Source organism: Rana temporaria, chromosome 2 (assembly GCF_905171775.1).
Source record: "Rana temporaria chromosome 2, aRanTem1.1, whole genome shotgun sequence".
Taxonomy (NCBI): domain Eukaryota; kingdom Metazoa; phylum Chordata; class Amphibia; order Anura; family Ranidae; genus Rana; species Rana temporaria.
In genome coordinates this window covers 505,457,969-505,476,040 of record NC_053490.1, presented here as the reverse complement: position 1 = coordinate 505,476,040, position 18,072 = coordinate 505,457,969, and the positions used below count along the sequence as shown (strand labels likewise).

Sequence of the window (18,072 nt, the reverse complement as noted above, 5' to 3'; positions counted from 1 at the left end):
TCCACTCATGATGGCCTGCCTGTACACTGGCTTGGCTGTAGCAGTAAGGAGTGTCTGTATACTGTGAGGAGCTGTAACAAGCTGTACTGGGGTTGTATGCAGAATTCTCATGCAATACACACAGTTACACTTCACTATGATCTTTCCAGTGTTGCAGTTATCTGTGCAGGCTGCTGGATACGTTCTTTTACTATTCTGGATCGGCTGCAAAGGCTATGAATGTGGTTTTCAGGAGCACATGGCGCATTGCCCTGATGAGATTATCCATACCAAATCACCTTTCCAGATAGTTTACTCAGTCACAACTCACATGAAAGAAGATCTGGAGATGTTTATTCGTCGTATGATCCATAGATTGTGCAGTTACAACAGGTAAGGGCCCTTTCACACTGGTGTGTTTTTGCTGCGTTTTAGCAGTAAAAATAGCGCTATTAAAACGCTCCCCATGCCCCTCTCTCCATTGAAATGAATTAAAAACGTGGTAAAATCGCGTTTTTTTTTTTTTCCACGTTTTTAATTCATTTCAATGGCGGGGGCATGGGGAGCATTTTATGGGCGTTTTAATAGCGCTATTTTTACCGCGAATGCGTGGCAAAAACGCACCAGTGTGAAAGGGCCCTAAAAGAACATTTCTTCCATGCAGGTTTAGAAGATGCAACAGGTCACACTGATTGTACAGCATAACATCTCTGATACAGAGAAGAGGAGAAAACTCAAGCAGCATGCAAACTACGGAGTGGCACAAGAGACAAACTTAAGATGAACCTTTAAAGAAACAGTATATTATAATAAAACAATATCAAGTGTAACGTGGTCATCCTGTCAGTCTAATGACAGGCCATCCCTGCCGGAACTTTATTCACGTCTGTATATATGTAAGATACCTTTAAGAAAGCTATGCATTGTGGGACTTCAAGTAGCAGGAGATATGGACTCCATTGACTTTTAGGAGAAACGGACTACACTTCCCACAATGCCCTGCAACTTTTGAACATGTGACACCTCCGCACAGACTTATGGGGGAGGTTACTTGAGGAAAGGGAGTGGCTGCCCTCTCTCTCTCTCGGGACCTGCTTCTTCTCCTCTGCGGAGCTACTGACTACAGCAGTCGTGCTGTTAGGCCTGAAGCCTGGGCCTAAATCCGCCAAGAGACCAGCCATCCGGAAAGAAGCAAGACGCCAGTATCCAGCCCGTGTTCCCGGAGATCGGAGAGGCAACCCAGCTGACAACTGAAACAGTGGAGAATCCTCGTCCGGGACCCTTGTGCTGTGGAGCAGTGATTTATCAATGCGCCTTCTGAGAAGAACTCAGGCGGATCGGGCCTGTCGGGTGAGAGAGCACATGCTCAACTTCAAACTCTACCTTTAGACAGTTAACCTAGTGCCACCCCCCACAGGCCAGAGACGCGTGTTTGGCCTCCAGTTAAAACTCAAAGGCCCCCTCCTTTATTGTGCATAGTTGTTATACAGAAGTGACTGACGCTGGCTAGCGATCAGTTCACCAACGCTGCTGTTCAGGACACCTGTTTGATAAACTTCTTTTCATCATTTACGGATTATAAAACTAACATGCACCAACCCGGCCGCAACGTGATCCTTAGCTGTTCTGCAGGATCGCTCGCTAGAGGGAGCTCGCGAGCATAGACTGCCTACTTTAGCTGAATGGTACCATTCTTTAGTCTAGATCTTTTCACTAGTGTCATTTGCTGATTCCCGCAAGGGCCCTTGCGAAATCGTACTAATCGTGTTAGTGTGACAGTTTTTCATTTATGATTTAAACTTATGCTTGTCTTCGAGTTCACCTAAAGTAAACTCATTCTTTTGGTTTAAATATACTACTGTGTGAAGTGTATTTTCTCGTCTGGAGGGACCATCCGTAAAGCAGGTAATATCACTGTTACATTGTCATTGAATATCATATGCCTGCCATTGTGACCCCAGCCCAGCAGAGGTCATAATATTCCCACCAGACTTCTGATGTATCAAGGGAGCGTTCGAGCCAGTTAAATAGGGGTGAGCCAAGCAAAGAGATGGTAGATCCCAAATCAACCAGCGGCTCCTGAGGGGGTAGCGCTACACATGTAACATAATACCCCCTTGAAATTTTCCATTTTGTCATGTTACAGCCAAAAAAGTAAATGTATTTTATTTGGACCAACACAAAGTGGCAAATAATTGTGAAGTGGAAGGTAAATGATTGGTTTTCTGAATTTTTTTACAAATAAATATCTGACAAAATGTGGGGTGCATTTTATTCAGCCCCCTTTTCACTGATACCCCTAACTAAAATCTAGTGGAACCAATTTCCTTCAGAAGTCACCTAATTGGTAAATGGCGTCCCCCTGTGTGTAATTTAATCTCTGTATAAATGCAGCTGTTCTGTGAAGCTTTCAGAGATTTGTTAGAGAACCTTATTAAATTGCATCATGAAGGTCAAGGAACACACTCGATTGGTCAGGATTAAGGATGTGGAGAAGTTTAAAGCGGGGTTAGATTATAAAAAATATCCCAAGCTTTGAACATTTCACGGAGCACTATTCAATTCATCTGAAAATAGAGTATGGAACAACTGCAAACCAACCAAGACATGGCTGTCCACCTAACCTGACAGGACAGGCAAGGAGAGAATTAATTGGAGAAGTAGCCGAGAGGCCCATGGTAACTCTGGAGGAGCTGCAGAGACCCAAAGCTCAGGTGGGAGAATCTCTCCACAGGACAACTATTAGTCCTGCACTTCACAAATCTGGCCCTTATGGAAGAGTGGCAAGAAAGCCATTGTTGAAAGAAAGCCATAAGAAGTCCCGTTTTTTGTAGTTTGCAAGAAGCCATGTGGGGGACACGGCAAACATGTGGAAGAAGGTGTTCTGGTCAGATGAGACCAAAATGTGAGAAGCAAAACACAATGTGTGGCAAAAAACCTGACACAGCACATCACACTGAACACACCATCCCCACTGTGAAACATGGGACGCTGGTCAGAGTTGATAGGAAGATGGATGGAGCCAAATACAGGGCAATCATTAGAAGAAAATCTGTTGGAGTCTGCAAAAGACATGAGACTGGGGTGGAGGTTCACCTTTCAGCAGGACAATGACCGTAAAAATACAGCCAGAGCTACAATGGAATGGTTTAGATCAAAGCATATTCATGTGTTAGACTGGCCCAGTCAATGTCCAGACCTAAATTCAATTGAGAATCTGTGGCAAGACTTGAAAATTGTTGTTCGCAGATGCTCCCCATCCAATCTGACAGAACTTGAGCTATTTTGCAAAGAAGCATGTCACTCTAGATGTGCAAAGCTGGTAGAGACATCCCCAAAAAAGACTTGCAGCTGTAATTGCAGTGAAAGGTGGTTCTACAAAGTATTGACTCAGGGGGGGCTGAATATAAATGCACACCACACTTTTCACATTTATTTGCAAATCCTTTTAAAACCCAATGGGGCATAGAATGTGTGTGTGTGTGTGTGTGTGTGTGTGTGTGTGTGTGTGTGTGTGTGTATATGTGTTTCCCTGAACCATTCTCTATGGATGTTTATATTTAGTTCACATGCTGCCATCTAGTGACCTTTTGTGGTAATGCACTTGTTTTTTACATGTCTTTTTCCTGATGTTATGACAAACTTCCTTTGTATGTCATGCTCCACCCTCTCTTCCTGTGCCTGTACTTCCTGTGCCATGGATGCACATTCAGGCCCCATGTATCGGGGCACATGTATTCTGCATAGTAAGCTACAGAAAATATCATCTTTTGACCGCATAAACGACACAATCTATTGACACAAACCTGATGTTCGGAATAAAACGCCTCTGTGGATGGGAAAACGGTATTGGTGAGCTCAAGCTATCTGATGAGTATTGTCCTTATTATATCTTATACAGGCCAGGCATAGAGGTCTCACAAGGGATAAATCGCTTAGCGACAATCGGAGCCAGAATACCCATTTATAATTTTTCTTTCTCTTCACAATTATGTGCCACTTTGGGTTGGTTTATCAACTAAAATCCCAATTAAGAAGTTGATTATTTAAGCAAAGGGATTTTTTTTACCGTAAGCGGCTACAGTCACTGCTGCTGTCAGACTGCAATGTCCTGGCATTGGGGATCCACCTTGTGTGGATTGAGGAATCTTTGGGGGTGTTTTTTATGCAGCCCACTGGGTGAATGGAATTAACACTGTATGGCCATACAAGTTTTTATAATCAATTTGGGTCATGTTGCAGTTCAACTTTCCATGATTCCCAGGGGACAGATCTTAGATTAAGAACGTCTTCTGGTTACACTGTTTAACTGGCTGCAATAGTTATAATCTCCAACGTTTGAAAGACGAGATTAGCTTTTTAATGGGTAAAGATCGACAAATGTGCTTGAAATTGCTTGCGGAGGGTTTGCCCAATCTTGCCTAAAAGCTAAGAAATCTGAAACTTGGCTGCGAATCCATTAAAGTCTATGGGCAATGAACCATTATTCTAAAGATTTTTACCTCTTCAGTCTAGTCACAAATCTTTTCTACTCTTAAGGCCTCATTCACTTATCCCAAACGAGGCTTCCCACTCGTGACTTCTAATACCATTCTTGGCACATGTTCCACATGTTGTGCATAGGGCAGCCCATTCACTTAATTGGGCTGCCCTATGCACATTTGTCATGCCAAAGAACCTGTGCCACACACGTTTTTTAACTGGGACAATCGTGGCAAAATTTTACTGTTTGGGGTGCGTTTAGAATAAACTGCACCCAAATGCCTGTTGCACTGGAACTGCGGGCATAATTTTGTTTTTTGCCTATGATTCCTAATCGGCTAAATTTGAACAGTGTGTGTTTTTTAGAAAACCATAGCTAAAGTGTTGACAATTGAAGTGCAAGATTTCAATCAGTTGCTGCAGACAGGTATTGGTCCTTCAAAAGGATTTTTGCATGTACATATCTGCACACAGGCAAGGCACACAAAGAAAATTGTACTTAAGCACTCCAATAAAAAAAACTCACATTTTGTGAGTGGCAAGCCGGGAAGGGTCCCAGCAGGGAAGGGTCCCAGCAGGGAAGCGGGCTGACGCTTGAGTTAGATACTCGGTGCTAAAAGTGGAAAAGCTCAGGGGATCTAGTGGCTATTGGATGCGAAATCTAGTTAGTCTAGAGTAGTAAAGTAGTTTGGTCAGTGATTGTGGAGTAAACCGAGAACTGTTTGTGTTGCCAATAGTTTGAATATGCTACCGTTCGTAACTACTACAAGACTGCTGGCATAGGAGACAGCGGTCCTACCTATACAGAAGTGGTGCCTGGCTGGAGGCCTTCACCTGTATAGCTGTCTTCCTATGGGAGTCTGACAATTATCGTTGCATTTACTTGAAGGGTGTCCTGGCCCTAACCCCCCTCTCCCACAGTTCCATTCAAGAGACAATCCATCTATTTGCATTCAAAAAGTGTCTACCCACCATATCGTCTTGCATTACACCTACCATGCCTTGCAACCCACTCTACACAGGATGTCTGCTCTCGCTGACTCAGTAGATCACCATTGGGATTCTGGAGGCCTGGAACCTTGCTACATAAGTAAGGTGCTCCTCTGGAATGTGCTGTCCCATGTCACTACACATTATTGTATGATGCATGTTGCATTAGAAGAGACAGTGCTGACCCTGCGCCCTCTATCAGTTCAGTGTACCTCTGCACCTTGCTTCCAGTAAGAGTGGGGACCCACTGTGCTCATAGTGTGGAACTCATGCGTGCACTTAAGTCCTTCGTTCTCGTACCATGTGATTGGGTCACGGTTCTTCGTAATGCGTGGCCGCTAGACACATCTCTGTACTAAATTGTGTAATTTTCTGTGAATAGTTAGCTGTGAGCATACCTGTCATGTTTTATTTTAAATGTGTTCTGTATACTAAGCATCCCCTGTATAGGTGTGTAGTACACCGTATACAGTCCTCAGACGTCCTATATTTATGTAATTATCATTGGGTGACCGTTTAATTTTATGCTATGTTCTGTTTTAGAATAAAATTTGTTTAATGTTCTCTATCCACAGATCAGCTCGGGTATTTCAACTTGGTGATACCTAAATCATGAGTCTCAACTCTGACCAGATCGTAAGTATGCAAGTGTGTCAAGGAAGGCAGGGGAGGGTGGGGGGGGATTTTTTTAATTCACTGGCTTTCTCAGCTGCAGGAAAAACATGCTTATTTTGGTAAAACAGGATGAACTGCAATGCTGTGTAAGTGCAGCAGCACAAATTCCCACATATAAAGCTTTAAGAAAATCCACTTTAATGATGGGGTTACTTCATTATTACATCTTATTACATTGTTCTTTTAATCTTTCATGGGAACAGTATATCCTTTAACACTATAGTTTCCCTTTAAAAGAAATGATAAAAGAAGGACATATTTGCAGTGTTTCCCTAAATGTAATTTTGTTGCAATTGGGGATGAGCCGAACACCCCCGATTCGGTTCACAGCAGAACATGCAAACGGGCAAAAAATTTGTTCAAACACCATTAAAATCTATGGGATGCAAACGTGAAAAATCGTGCTAATTTTAAAGGTTAATATGCAAGTCATTGTCATAAAAAGTGATTGGGGACCCCGCCCGCAGACCCCCACAAGGCAAGGGTTTTGGGGATGAGGCCCTTGTCCTTGTCCCAGTCAACATGGGGACATCCTCCCCATGTTGAGGGCATGTGGCCTGGTACTGTTCAGGAGGGGGGGCGCTCTCACCCCCCTCTTTTCCTGTGGCCTGCCAGGTTGTGTGCTCAGATAAGGGTCTGGTATGGATTTTGAGGGGGACCCCCACACATTATTATTATTTATTTTTTTTTTTTTTTGGTTCTGGCTTGTCCTTAACCTCTTGACCACCGCCCCATGTCAAAAAGACGTCCTCTTTTTAAAGTTGAATATCTCGATAACGGCAGCAGCTGCTGCCACAACCGAGATATTCATCTTTTCAGGGGGCGGTGGTGTACACGATAACGGCGGTCTCCGCGGCGGATTCGCCGCGAGATCGCCGTTATCGGTGGCGGGAGAGGGCCCCCCCCCCTCCCGCCGCTCTCCCGCGCCCTCCGCCGCTTACCGGAGCCGTCGGTAGCGGCGGAGGGGATCGGATGTGTCCAGCAGCTGAGCGGGGATGGGACTGAAGGAGAAATCTCCTTCACCCGTCCTCATAGCTCTGCTGGGCGGAAGTGACGTCAAAACGTCAGTCCCGCCCAGCCTCTTAAAGAAACATTTTTTTTTTTGCATTTAAGTCCAATTATGAGATCTGAGGTCTTTTTGACCCCAGATCTCATATTTAAGAGGACCTGTCATGCTTTTTTCTATTACAAGGGATGTTTACATTCCTTGTAATAGGAATAAAAGTGATCAATTTTTTTTTTTTTTTTTTTTTTCAGTGTAAAAAATTATAAAACTAAATAAAAATAAATAAGAAAACCCAAAAAAATTTTTTTAAAGCGCCCCGTCCCGACGAGCTCGCGCGCAGAATCAAACGCATACGCGAGTAGCGCCCGCATATGAAAACGGTATTCAAACCACACAAGTGAGGTATCGCCGCGATCGTTAGAGTGAGAGCAATAATTCTAGCCCTAGACCTACTCTGCAACTCAAAAAATGCAACCTGTAGAATTTTTTTAACGTCGCCTATCGAGATTTTTAAGGGTAAAAGTTTGACGCCATGCCACGAGCGGGCGCAATTTTTAAGCGTGACATGTTGGGTATCATTTTACTCGGCGTAACATTATCTTTCACAATATATAAAAAAATTGGGCAAAATGTATGGTCTTATTTTTTAATTCAAAAAAGTGATTTTTATCCAAAAAAAGTGCGCTTGTAAGACCGCTGCGCAAATACGGTGTGACAAAAAGTATTGCAATGACTGCCATTTTATTCCCTAGGATGTCTGCTAAAAAAAAATATATAATGTTTGGGGGTTCTGATTAATTTTCTAGCAAAAAAATTGTGATTTTTCACATGAAGGAGAGAAGTGCCAGAATTAACCCGGTGGGCAAGTGGTTAATATTCATACCAGACCCAAAAAGAAAGCCTGGTAATGGACTGGGGGGGGGCATGCCTTTTTATTTTTTTTCAATGACTTTTGTCTGTATTGCCGGGACCCGACTTTTTTTTTTTTCATTTAGAAATGTCATTTTGCACAGGGACTGTTCTGAACATGGGGAAAATATGTGCCACTTTACAAGCATAGTATACACACCCCCCAGGTACGAAATTTAAAGGAATATTTCACTTTAAGCATTATTAAAATCGCTGCTCCTTGGGGGGGGGGGGGGGGGGGGGACTTTAGTTTTTAACAACACTTTTTTTTTTTTTTCTTGCATTGATGCATGTTCCCTGGGGCAGGACCCGGGTCCCCAAACACGTTTTATGACAATAACTTGCATATTAACCTTTTAAAATCGGCACTTTTGCTTTCTCCCATAGACTTTTGAAGGGTGTTCCGTGGCTTTCAAATTTGCCACAAACACCCGATGTTCAAGTCGAACATGCGTTCGCCTCGAACATCGGGCTCATCCCCTAGTTGCAATGCATGAAATTAAGTGTTTGTGTGTTTTTTTGTTTTTTTAAGTCTTACTAAACCCACAACAGTAATATCAGTCTCCATAGACACTAAAGCATGCTTGTTATAAGCACCGTAAAACCTAAGGGGGTTAATCGTGCACATGTAAAAAGGCTGTTTGTTCCTGTCATCTTTGATTCTCCCCTTCTGCTATCCCTAATCCATCTCCTGATAAAACAGAGCCTCGGAGGCACTCTGCACATGCTCAGTTTGGTGTGTGTATTGCAAAAGTTTTTTTTTGTTTTGAAAGGGTGCATGTGATCGGCACTGTCCAGAAAGAGGATCAGAAGTCATGCAGCCTCGTAGGACAGTCAGAGGAGAATGAAAATCCCCTCCTACAAGCTTTAACCAGACACGCTAATAGAAGCCACAAGACTACTATATACTGCTGATGAGAAAGAGTGTTTACTAAAATAATTGCATTTCCGTGTTCTGTATACTTTGGGAGACCAGATATAGTGAATGCAGGTTCTGGGTTTAGTAACGCTTTAAATATTGAAATTGTGAACTAGAGGGTGAGCTTCTTCTTTTTTTTTTTTTTTTTTTTTTTATGTATTCTTTAAGTTATCCAGCATACAAAAAAAGGCCAATTTTATATTTAGTCAAATACATTTGTAAAGAGGACACCAAATGAGTCTATATAAAATCAAATGTACAATATTAGTCATGTTTAATATAAATGTATGGACGACCATACCAGTACGTCCAAAAAGTCATAAATTCATCAAAACTTAAACTAATATTGGAAAAAGTCCACATTCTAAGCTCGATTAATCCTTTACATCCTGAGTGCATGGATAACAAAGTTTCCTTTAACATCAGAGAGACAGATATAACAAAAGCCCAAACCCAGTGTGGGAGATGGGGGGGCGCGCGCGCAACAAAAGCACACTTCCATCCCACTGTTCAATAACCTCAGGATACAAAAAGGCCCCTCCTTCCTTTAGAAAATTTAAATATATTCCATTGGGACCAAGTTTTAAGGTAAGTCTTACGTTGATTTTGGGCATATAGTATTAAATCCTCCATCCTATTTACCTCATCAATTCTTGTAAGCTATACCGAAATTGTAGGTGGCCTCGCGTCTCTCCACTGCCGAGCAATACATGATCTAGCAGTATTAATAAAATGACACAAGATTGATTTACTATATATTTTGCCAGGTATGTTCGAGACATGTAGCAGAAATAGAGCCGGGTCTTCCCACCCGGGTGCGCTGTATTTCAGTTCAGTCAATCGGCCTCCCTGCTTAAAGGGGTTGTAAAGACAAAAATTATTTTCCTCTTAAATTAAAGTCTGACAGTAGCTAATAAAGTAAAAAGTAATGTTTTGCATTATAACTAGTTTGATACCTGTTGAAATTGAGCGGTTTTATTCACCTCAAGCACTCCTGAATCGTTATTCTCACGGACTTCCTGGTTTGCGGTGCGCATTCATTCTTGCTACATCACGGCCTAATGGGAACTACAGTGTAGCTGCTGACTTAAAATAAATAAATAAATCGTGGGTGGAACCCCCCCCCCCCCTTTTAGGTTAATCTTGCAAACCTGGCCAGTTAGTGGGCCCTGAGGACAGGGTTGATGACCACTGATGTAGAGGGCAGTGGCTGGAACCACAGCATACAGTAAGGTGACTGGGTATTTAACACTTCAGGCATGTATAGGATGCATAAAAAGTGAGATTCTGCGCAACGTATCACGCAAGTGAAATACCAGTGTTACACAAAAAAAGGAGTGTACAAAAAAGTGAAAAATCGATAAAGATAAATTAAATAAATATAATCAGTATTGATATATATGAGCTGACAGGTATCAGCAATGAAATGTCCAGCATAAAGTGCAGTGCAATCAATCCACAAGTTAATGCAATATGAGTGAGAACCAATTGTAATAATAGAACAGTCCCAAAAAATTACACAAATATGCTGTCAGAATGGACGCGCTGAATGTGATGGATATCAGCTAGATGACTGTAGATATGTGTCAGAAGATGAACCAAATCCCTGAATGGGCTCACAGGACTCTTACCTCTAAGCCCTTCGCATTGGGCATAAATGAACACCACACAAGCAGCCTTCTATGGGTAGTCACAGCAGCTCCTTCTCATGGACTGACAAATTCTTTCCTCCGTTCGATCCGGTATTATTCAGATTCGTGTGGGTAAAGGAACAAAAGAAGGGGGACTCCCATAGTGAGGTACCGTAGGTACAGGTAAAATATTTTAATAAAGAATAACCTGTGCTTACATAAAAACTAAAAACAAGTGCAGCAGAGGATAAACAAGCGGCGTTCTACGGCGCCAGCTTACGATTTTTCACTTTTTTATACACTCCTTTTTTTGTGTGACACTGGTATTTCACTTGCGTGATACATTGCGCAGAATCTCACTTTTTTATTGATTCTTGTTCAATGTTATGTAAACATTATTAGGTTTTGCTGCACTGTATATATATATTTATCTTATTTTGTATATTTTTTGTGGGCACATTTATTGAGGATTCATTTTAGCGCAAAAGCACCTATCACTATGTATAGGATGCAGCCGATTGGGCGGATGTTATTTTGTAACTGAGTAAAATCTGGTTGTGACCTGCTAATGGGGGGGGGGGGGGGGGGGATATACATACATACATACATGCATGCATGCATGCATGCATGCATGCATGCATGCACATTAAAATAAGTATTGAACACACCACCTTTTATCTAGGTAAATGGGTATTTTTCTTGTACAAAAATATTTATTGAAAACACACCAACAGGATAGTACAAAAACAGTGGTGGACGACACATGGAATAACATGGTTTAGCGCCTTGCTCCCATTGAGGGGCGCTATGTGTTAAATTATAGTTGTCTGAGCAATAGTTTGGCTCAGAAAGATTTTGTTAAATTGACGGTTCTGTTTCAGTTCAGCTGGATTGCATGGTTTTCCCCTTGATGGTGGGTGTCTGTCACCGCAGCTCAAGGTTGGAAAGGCAACAGGCTGGATGCATTGGGTACCCCTTTCCAGAAGCAGCCTGGGAGGGGGGTGGACAACCCGCTGTGCATTCTGGGGGAGGGTACTTGAGGAACGGACACCAGTTTGGCAGGGTCTTCCGATCCTGACCTGATGGCCCTCCTGGCCTCAGGTGATGTGTGAGCTGTTTATGATCTCGGGCCGGGCCCACCGAGAGTGGGCCCGGAGGTTGCCAGGGCCTACTGGTCCAGGGATGGTCCTTGACTGTCTCGCCTACGTCAAGGGAGCTGAACCCCTGGGATTCAAGTGATTACCTCACTGTGCTGCCGGGTTGGCTGAAAGATTCTTGGCATCGCGAGTCGTGTAGTCTATTGAAATTTCTACAAAGTGCGTGAGTAGTCGCACGATCTTGTGGCAGAAGATCGTGGGACGGCCCGATGAACTTGGAGTCTGTGGCAGAGACTTTAGCGAGCTTCGCACCAGCTGCTAGGCCAGTAAGAGTAGGCCTATCTGGTGGTTGCTGGAATCTAGCGTGGAACCAAGTTAATCCTCTGGATTTAAGTTTGTACCCGTGATCCACAAAGCAAAGGTACCTGGATATCGGAACTGGAGAAAGTGCAGAGAAGGGCAACCAAACTGATAAGAGGCATGGAGGAGCTCAGCTATGAGGAAAGATTAGAGCATGGGTCTTCAAACTATGGCCCTCCAGCTGTTCAGGAACTACAATTCCCATCATGCCTAGTCATGTCTGTGAATGTGAGAGTTTTACAATGCCTCATGGGATATGTAGTTCCGGAACAGCTGGAGGGCCGTAGTTTGAGGATCCCTGGATTAGAGGAACTGAATTTATTCACCCTTGAGAAGAGGAGATTAAGGGGGGATATGATCAAAATGTACAAATATATGAGGGCCATATAGTGAACTTGGCGTTTAGTTATTCACTTTATGGTCAACACACAAGACAAGGGGGCACTCTTTATGTCTAGAGGAAAAGAGATTTCATCTCCAAATACGGAAAGGTTTCTTCACAGCAAGACCTGTGAAAATGTGGAATAGACTCCCTCCAGAGGTGGTTCTGGCCAGCTCAGTAGATTGCTTTAAGAAAGGCCAGGATACTTTCCTAATTGAACATAATATAACTGAGTACGAACATTTTTTAGGTTAAGCTGATCCAGGGAAAATACAATTGCCTCTTGGGGAATCGGGAAGGAATTTTTTTACCCCTGCTGTAGCAAATTGGATCATGCTCTGCTGTTTTTTTTTTTTTTCCCCCAACCTTACTATGTAACCTGAGTCTCCTCATCCCTCCACCCCTCTGTTGGATAATTGTTGATTAATAAAACCCTTGAAAGAGACTTTGTGTTGGTGCAGACATTTCTTATGGATAACTCTTCAAGGAGAACCCCTGAGACGCATTGGAACAGTAAGGTAATGGCAGGCCCAAATCTAAATCAGCAGCTCTTTCGGGCGTAGTGCTACACAAGTAGAAAACTGCAGACATCAGAAAGTTTAATCTGTTGACCTGAAGTTTGAGCCTATCCTAAGAAGTCCGAGGGTGGGTGTGGTTGACCAGCAAAAGTAAGTCCATACCTCGCGTAGCCTGGTAAAGTCACAGTATGCTGGTCTAGGTGTCACACCAGCTGTCTCGTAAATATATTTTTCTAAAGGTGCTATTGACATGAAATTGGCAGTAACAACCCCTGCAAGCCATACATGCAAATTAAGTTTGTGTAATGGAATGACACAGGGAAAAATTATTGAACACATGAAGAAAGGGAAATGCAAAAAGTCATGGAAAGCTAAGACACCAGCTGACTTCAATCAGTATTTAGAGGGCAATCCTACCCCTTGTCAGTGCAAATTAAAATTGGCTGGTTCAATCTCAACTGATGGTTTATAAAAAGGGGTTTACCAAGGTGTCACACAAAAATCATCACATGGGTAAAAGCAAAGAGCTCTCTTTAGACCCCCTCAACTTTTATTGTAGCAAAACATACTGATGGCATTGGTTACAGAAGGATTTCTAATCTCCTGAATGTTTCAGTTAGCATTGTGGGGGCCATAATCCGGAAGTGTAAATCGCATAATTTCACCATAAACCAGGTGCTCCTCGCAAGATTTTTGACTGAGGAGTGAAAAGAATTCTGTTGTCAAAGAGCCAAGGATCACTTGTGGCGAGCTTCAGAAAGACCTGGAATTGAAAGTACAATTTTTATTTTTTTTTATTTTTTTTATTTTTTTTATGACATACGTAATTTAGTCACCCGCCATGGCCTGGATGCACACTCGTCACGCAAGACTCAATTGCTGAAGAAAATGTACGTTGAAGCTCGTTTAAGCCAAGCCTGCCAAGTACTGGGAGAATTTAGTCTAGTCAGTTGAGACCAAAATTGAACTCTTGGAATGCCATAATACACAACATGTTTGGAGGTCAAATGGCACATCACCCCAAAAACACTCCCATACTAACTGCGAAGTTTGGTGATGGGAACATCATGGTGTGGGGCTTGTTTTTCAGCATATGGTACTGGCAAACTTTATATCATTAAAGGAAGGATGAATGGAACAAATGTAACAGACATTCTTGATAAAAATCCACTGCCATCTACCAGGATGATGAAGATAAAACGAGGGAGGACATTTCAGCAAGACAATGATCCCAAACACAAAGCCAATACTTTCCCTGTGTCATTGATTTTTTTTTTTTTTTTTTTTTTTTTTACACATAACTTAATTTCTGAACATATCTGATTTTTCGGTTTCTTTGTATGGATTGCATAGGTTATTGACATGAAATTTTCACCACATGTCGGTAACACTTTTTAGAAATGTTTCCCTGGATAAATGGTTCAATACTTATTTTAGAGGCTAGCATGAAAAAAAATTGTCGGATCTTGTGTGTGTGTGTGTTGTGTGTTGTGTGTATGAGGCTTAAAGGGGTTGTAAAGGTAAAAAAAAGTTTTTCCCTAAATATCTTCCTTTACCTTAGTGCAGTCGTCCTTCACTTACCTCATCCTTCGATTTTGCTTTTAACCACTTGGGATCCGCGCTATGGACGAAAGACGTCCACAGTGCGGCTCTCAAGTGCCGAGTGGACGTCCTGTTGTCATTCCCCGTGCGCGCCGCTGGGGGTGCGCAGCGGGGAAACAACGTGCCCGGCGCATTGCTGGGAAGCCGATGCGTGTGCCTGGCAGCCGCGATGTCTGCCAGGTACCCGCGATTGGCGGTAACAGCAGGGACGTGGAGCTCTGTGTGTGTGTGTAAACTCCACGTCCTGTCAGGGAGAGAGGAGACTGATCTGTGTCCCTTGTACATAGGGACACAGCATCGGTCACCTCCCCCAGTCAGTCCCCCCCCCCCACACAGTTAGAACACACCCAGGATACACATTTAACCCCTTCCTCACCCCTAGTGTTAACCCCTTCACTGCCAGTCACATTTATACAGTAATTGGTGCATTTTTGTAGCACTGATCGCTGTGTACATGTGAATGGAATCCAAAATTGTGTCAAGTGTCTGATGTGTCCGCCGCAATATTGCAGGCCTGACAAAAAAATCGCAGATCGCCGCCATTACTAGTAAAAAAAAAAATCACATCTATCCCCTATTTTGTAGGCGCTATAACTTTTGCTCAAACCAATCAATATACGCCAATTGCAATTTTCTTTTTCAAAATTTTCTGTCTTATGTTTATAGCGCAAAAAATAAAAATCGCAGAGATGATCAAATGCCACCAAAAGAAAGCTCTCCTTTGTGGGAAAAAAATCATAAAAATATAATTTGGGTACAGTGTTGTATGACTGCAATTGTCATTCAAAATGCGTCAGCGCTGAAAATTGGTCTGTGCACGAAAGGTGTTTAAGTGCCCAGTAATGAAGTGGTTAAATGTCCTTATTTCTTCTGAGAAATCCTCACTTCCTGTTCTTCGGTCTGTAACTCCACACAGTAGTGCAAGGCTTTCTCCCTGGTGTGGAGAAAGCCTCTTGAGGGGGAAGGGGGCAAGCAGGAGGGTCAGGACGCCCACTTTGTCTATCTGCAAAGTAGAGAGCGTCCTGACCCTCCTGCTCGCCCCCTCAATAGGCTTTCTCCACACCAGGGAGAAAGCCTCGCATTACTGTACGGAGTTACAGACCGAAGAACAGGAAGTGAGGATTTCTCAGAAGAAATAAGGACATTTAAAATCAAAATCGAAGGATGAGGTAAGTGAAGGAGGACTGCACTAAGGTAAAGAAAGATATTTAGGGATAGCATTTTTTACCTTTTACAACCCCTTTAAAGAGGAAGTAAACTTGTTTGTGTGTATGTTAAAAAAAAAAAAAAACTGCAAGACAAAGACATAGTGAGCTAGTATGCATAGCATACCAGCTCATTAATTACTTGTCTTGGATTGAAGCCGTCCTTGTCTCTCCCCCCCCCCCCCCCCCCCCCCCTCCGGCCGCACACATCTCTCCCCAGGTTACTCCCGAGTTTCGAGACTCCAGCACTGACTGGCTGGAGCAGTGATGACGTCACTCCCGCATATGCGTCAGTTTGCTCTAGTGCACATGTACACGGTTTAGGAGATATCCTAGTTGGCCTTAATATAGCCTTAGCTGTAGCATAACGTTTAAAAATGGGGTTTACAACCACTTTAAGGGTAATATTTTGTAATGCAATGACCAAAGTAATCAAGTGTGTCCTAATATGTTCGTGTCTAATATACTTATTTATGTTGTGTATCTTCATAGCTGCCAGAGGACTTTTATCTGGCAGAAGAAAACTCTGTACTGGAAGAAATGGCAGAAGAGGATGATGAAATCGATCTATACAATGAAGTTACATTTGGATTAGGTAAGAGCTGCCATTCAAACCATGCTGATGGAAAATGCAGAATACCAGTAATTCTACTTTTAATACCTAAGAGATGAGCCTTTGGGCTCTCAGGAGTAATGGTGTGGCTCTATCGTTATCTTGGGACTCTACCTACACAGGGTGTCCTGAGATGCCACCCAACAGGATTCATTAAGCTTTACAATTTTTTTTTTTTTGTGACATTGGATCTCCATTAGATCAGGATCCAACGTCTCATTTCCTCACCCTTTGAGTAATTCACTAAAGCCCAGACTCTTCCCCATTCTATCCAAAACAAAAAACCTGGGCTATAAAGCAGCTGAAACAATGTGAAGAATATCAAGTTGCTTCCGAGCATTGTACATTTGGGGTCATGTTAGGGTTGCCACCTGCCCGGGTTTCGCATCAAGTGTCTGGGTTTTAGTCTGTTTGAAACCCAGAAACACTATTCAGGCCAGACTGTCCCTACACTCTACCGCAAGCTCCCCTGTGCATTTTGTGGCTTTCTCCCAGAACCCAGTGATATCCCCTGGCCGGGCTGTAGAGGATGCTGATCCACACCAAGCCCTCTTCCTGGAGACATCACATCCCAAAATAAAAGCAGTGCCCAGGCTGCCGATCTGGGGATGCCTTGCACAGTCAGAGCCCCTCAGTTCCTCCTATGGCTGCTGCTCCTGCCTAATCTGATCTTGCTGGAGGAGGACAAGGACGACTACCCCGACCTTTACCAGGAGCTGGGTGAGCCAGAGGAAGACTAGGACTCCTGGGAGGATGCAGAGGGGTGGATGCAGGGGAAAGGGAGAAACTTCACTCCTAAAAATGTATTTGTATACATTCCACTCTGAATGTGGATGGTATGACACGGAGAGGGACTCTGCTACATTTATATGTATGTAGCGCCCCCTTACTTTCAGTAAAGGCACTACCCTAAAGTTAGTGGGAGAATGAGAGGGGTAAGTTGCTCTCATTCTTGATTGTGTTAAAATTGGCTGATGCCAATTCTGGATTGTCCTGTGGGTCAGTCTGTATGTCCAGAGATATGGTCTCCTCTCTGGACAGCAGATGGCGCCAGAGGGGATCCAGGCGGAGCCGCTTCTTCCCAGCAGCCAATGAGGAGTTGAGCCTTGCTGTGCATGCTGGGAGGGGGTATTTCTTCGCGGGTTCCAGGTGCGGCATCCACCTTTAGGGTGCGCGCACATCGCAGGCCCCACCACTATGGCCTACCTGGCCTGGGGTCGCGCGCAACGCAGAGTTCCTGACTTTGGGCCGTCATGGCCTGGAGCGACTGATGCTACCAGGGGCCCCATTGACTTACTGGGTCCCCAACTCTACTGAAGAGATCCTAAGCTACGTGCTGTGCGGTGGGGGGTCGGCTCAAGGAGAACTCAGAGGCAGGTTGTCTGAAGGGCTTGAACGAACCATCTGGGATCTGGGTAACCGAAGACTGACAGATAACCTTAGCACTGTCAGTCGGTGACCCCAAAGAGAAAGACTGGGAAGATTTGCTCTGCTGTTCACCATTGTCAGCATTGAGCCTGTGGCAAAGGCCTCATCTGGCATCCTATTTAAATTCAGAGCCAAGTCGGTGGCAGTGACTTGTTCTCCCCAGCAACTTTAAAAAAAAACTGTATCGGTGCAACCCTTGGTAGTACAGAAACCAATGTCCTGTCAAACAACTTTTCAGTTGTTTTTATATGGAACTAACTGATGAACTTGTTTTAA

At 43.5% G+C, this 18,072-nt stretch overlaps 1 protein-coding gene across 3 annotated transcripts in view; it reads left to right on the top strand.

The window, feature by feature from the left end:
* PATL2 (PAT1 homolog 2) overlaps positions 1-18,072 on the top strand; it is a 75,765-nt gene that overhangs the window by 10,108 nt on the left and 47,585 nt on the right. For all 3 annotated transcript variants that reach the window (XM_040338917.1, XM_040338918.1, XM_040338916.1), the window contains exons 2-3: positions 6,027-6,087; positions 16,248-16,350. In XM_040338917.1, the coding sequence (XP_040194851.1) occupies positions 6,064-6,087; positions 16,248-16,350 (127 nt within the window). In that variant the 5' untranslated portion in view covers positions 6,027-6,063. The remainder of the gene's footprint in view (positions 1-6,026; positions 6,088-16,247; positions 16,351-18,072) is intronic.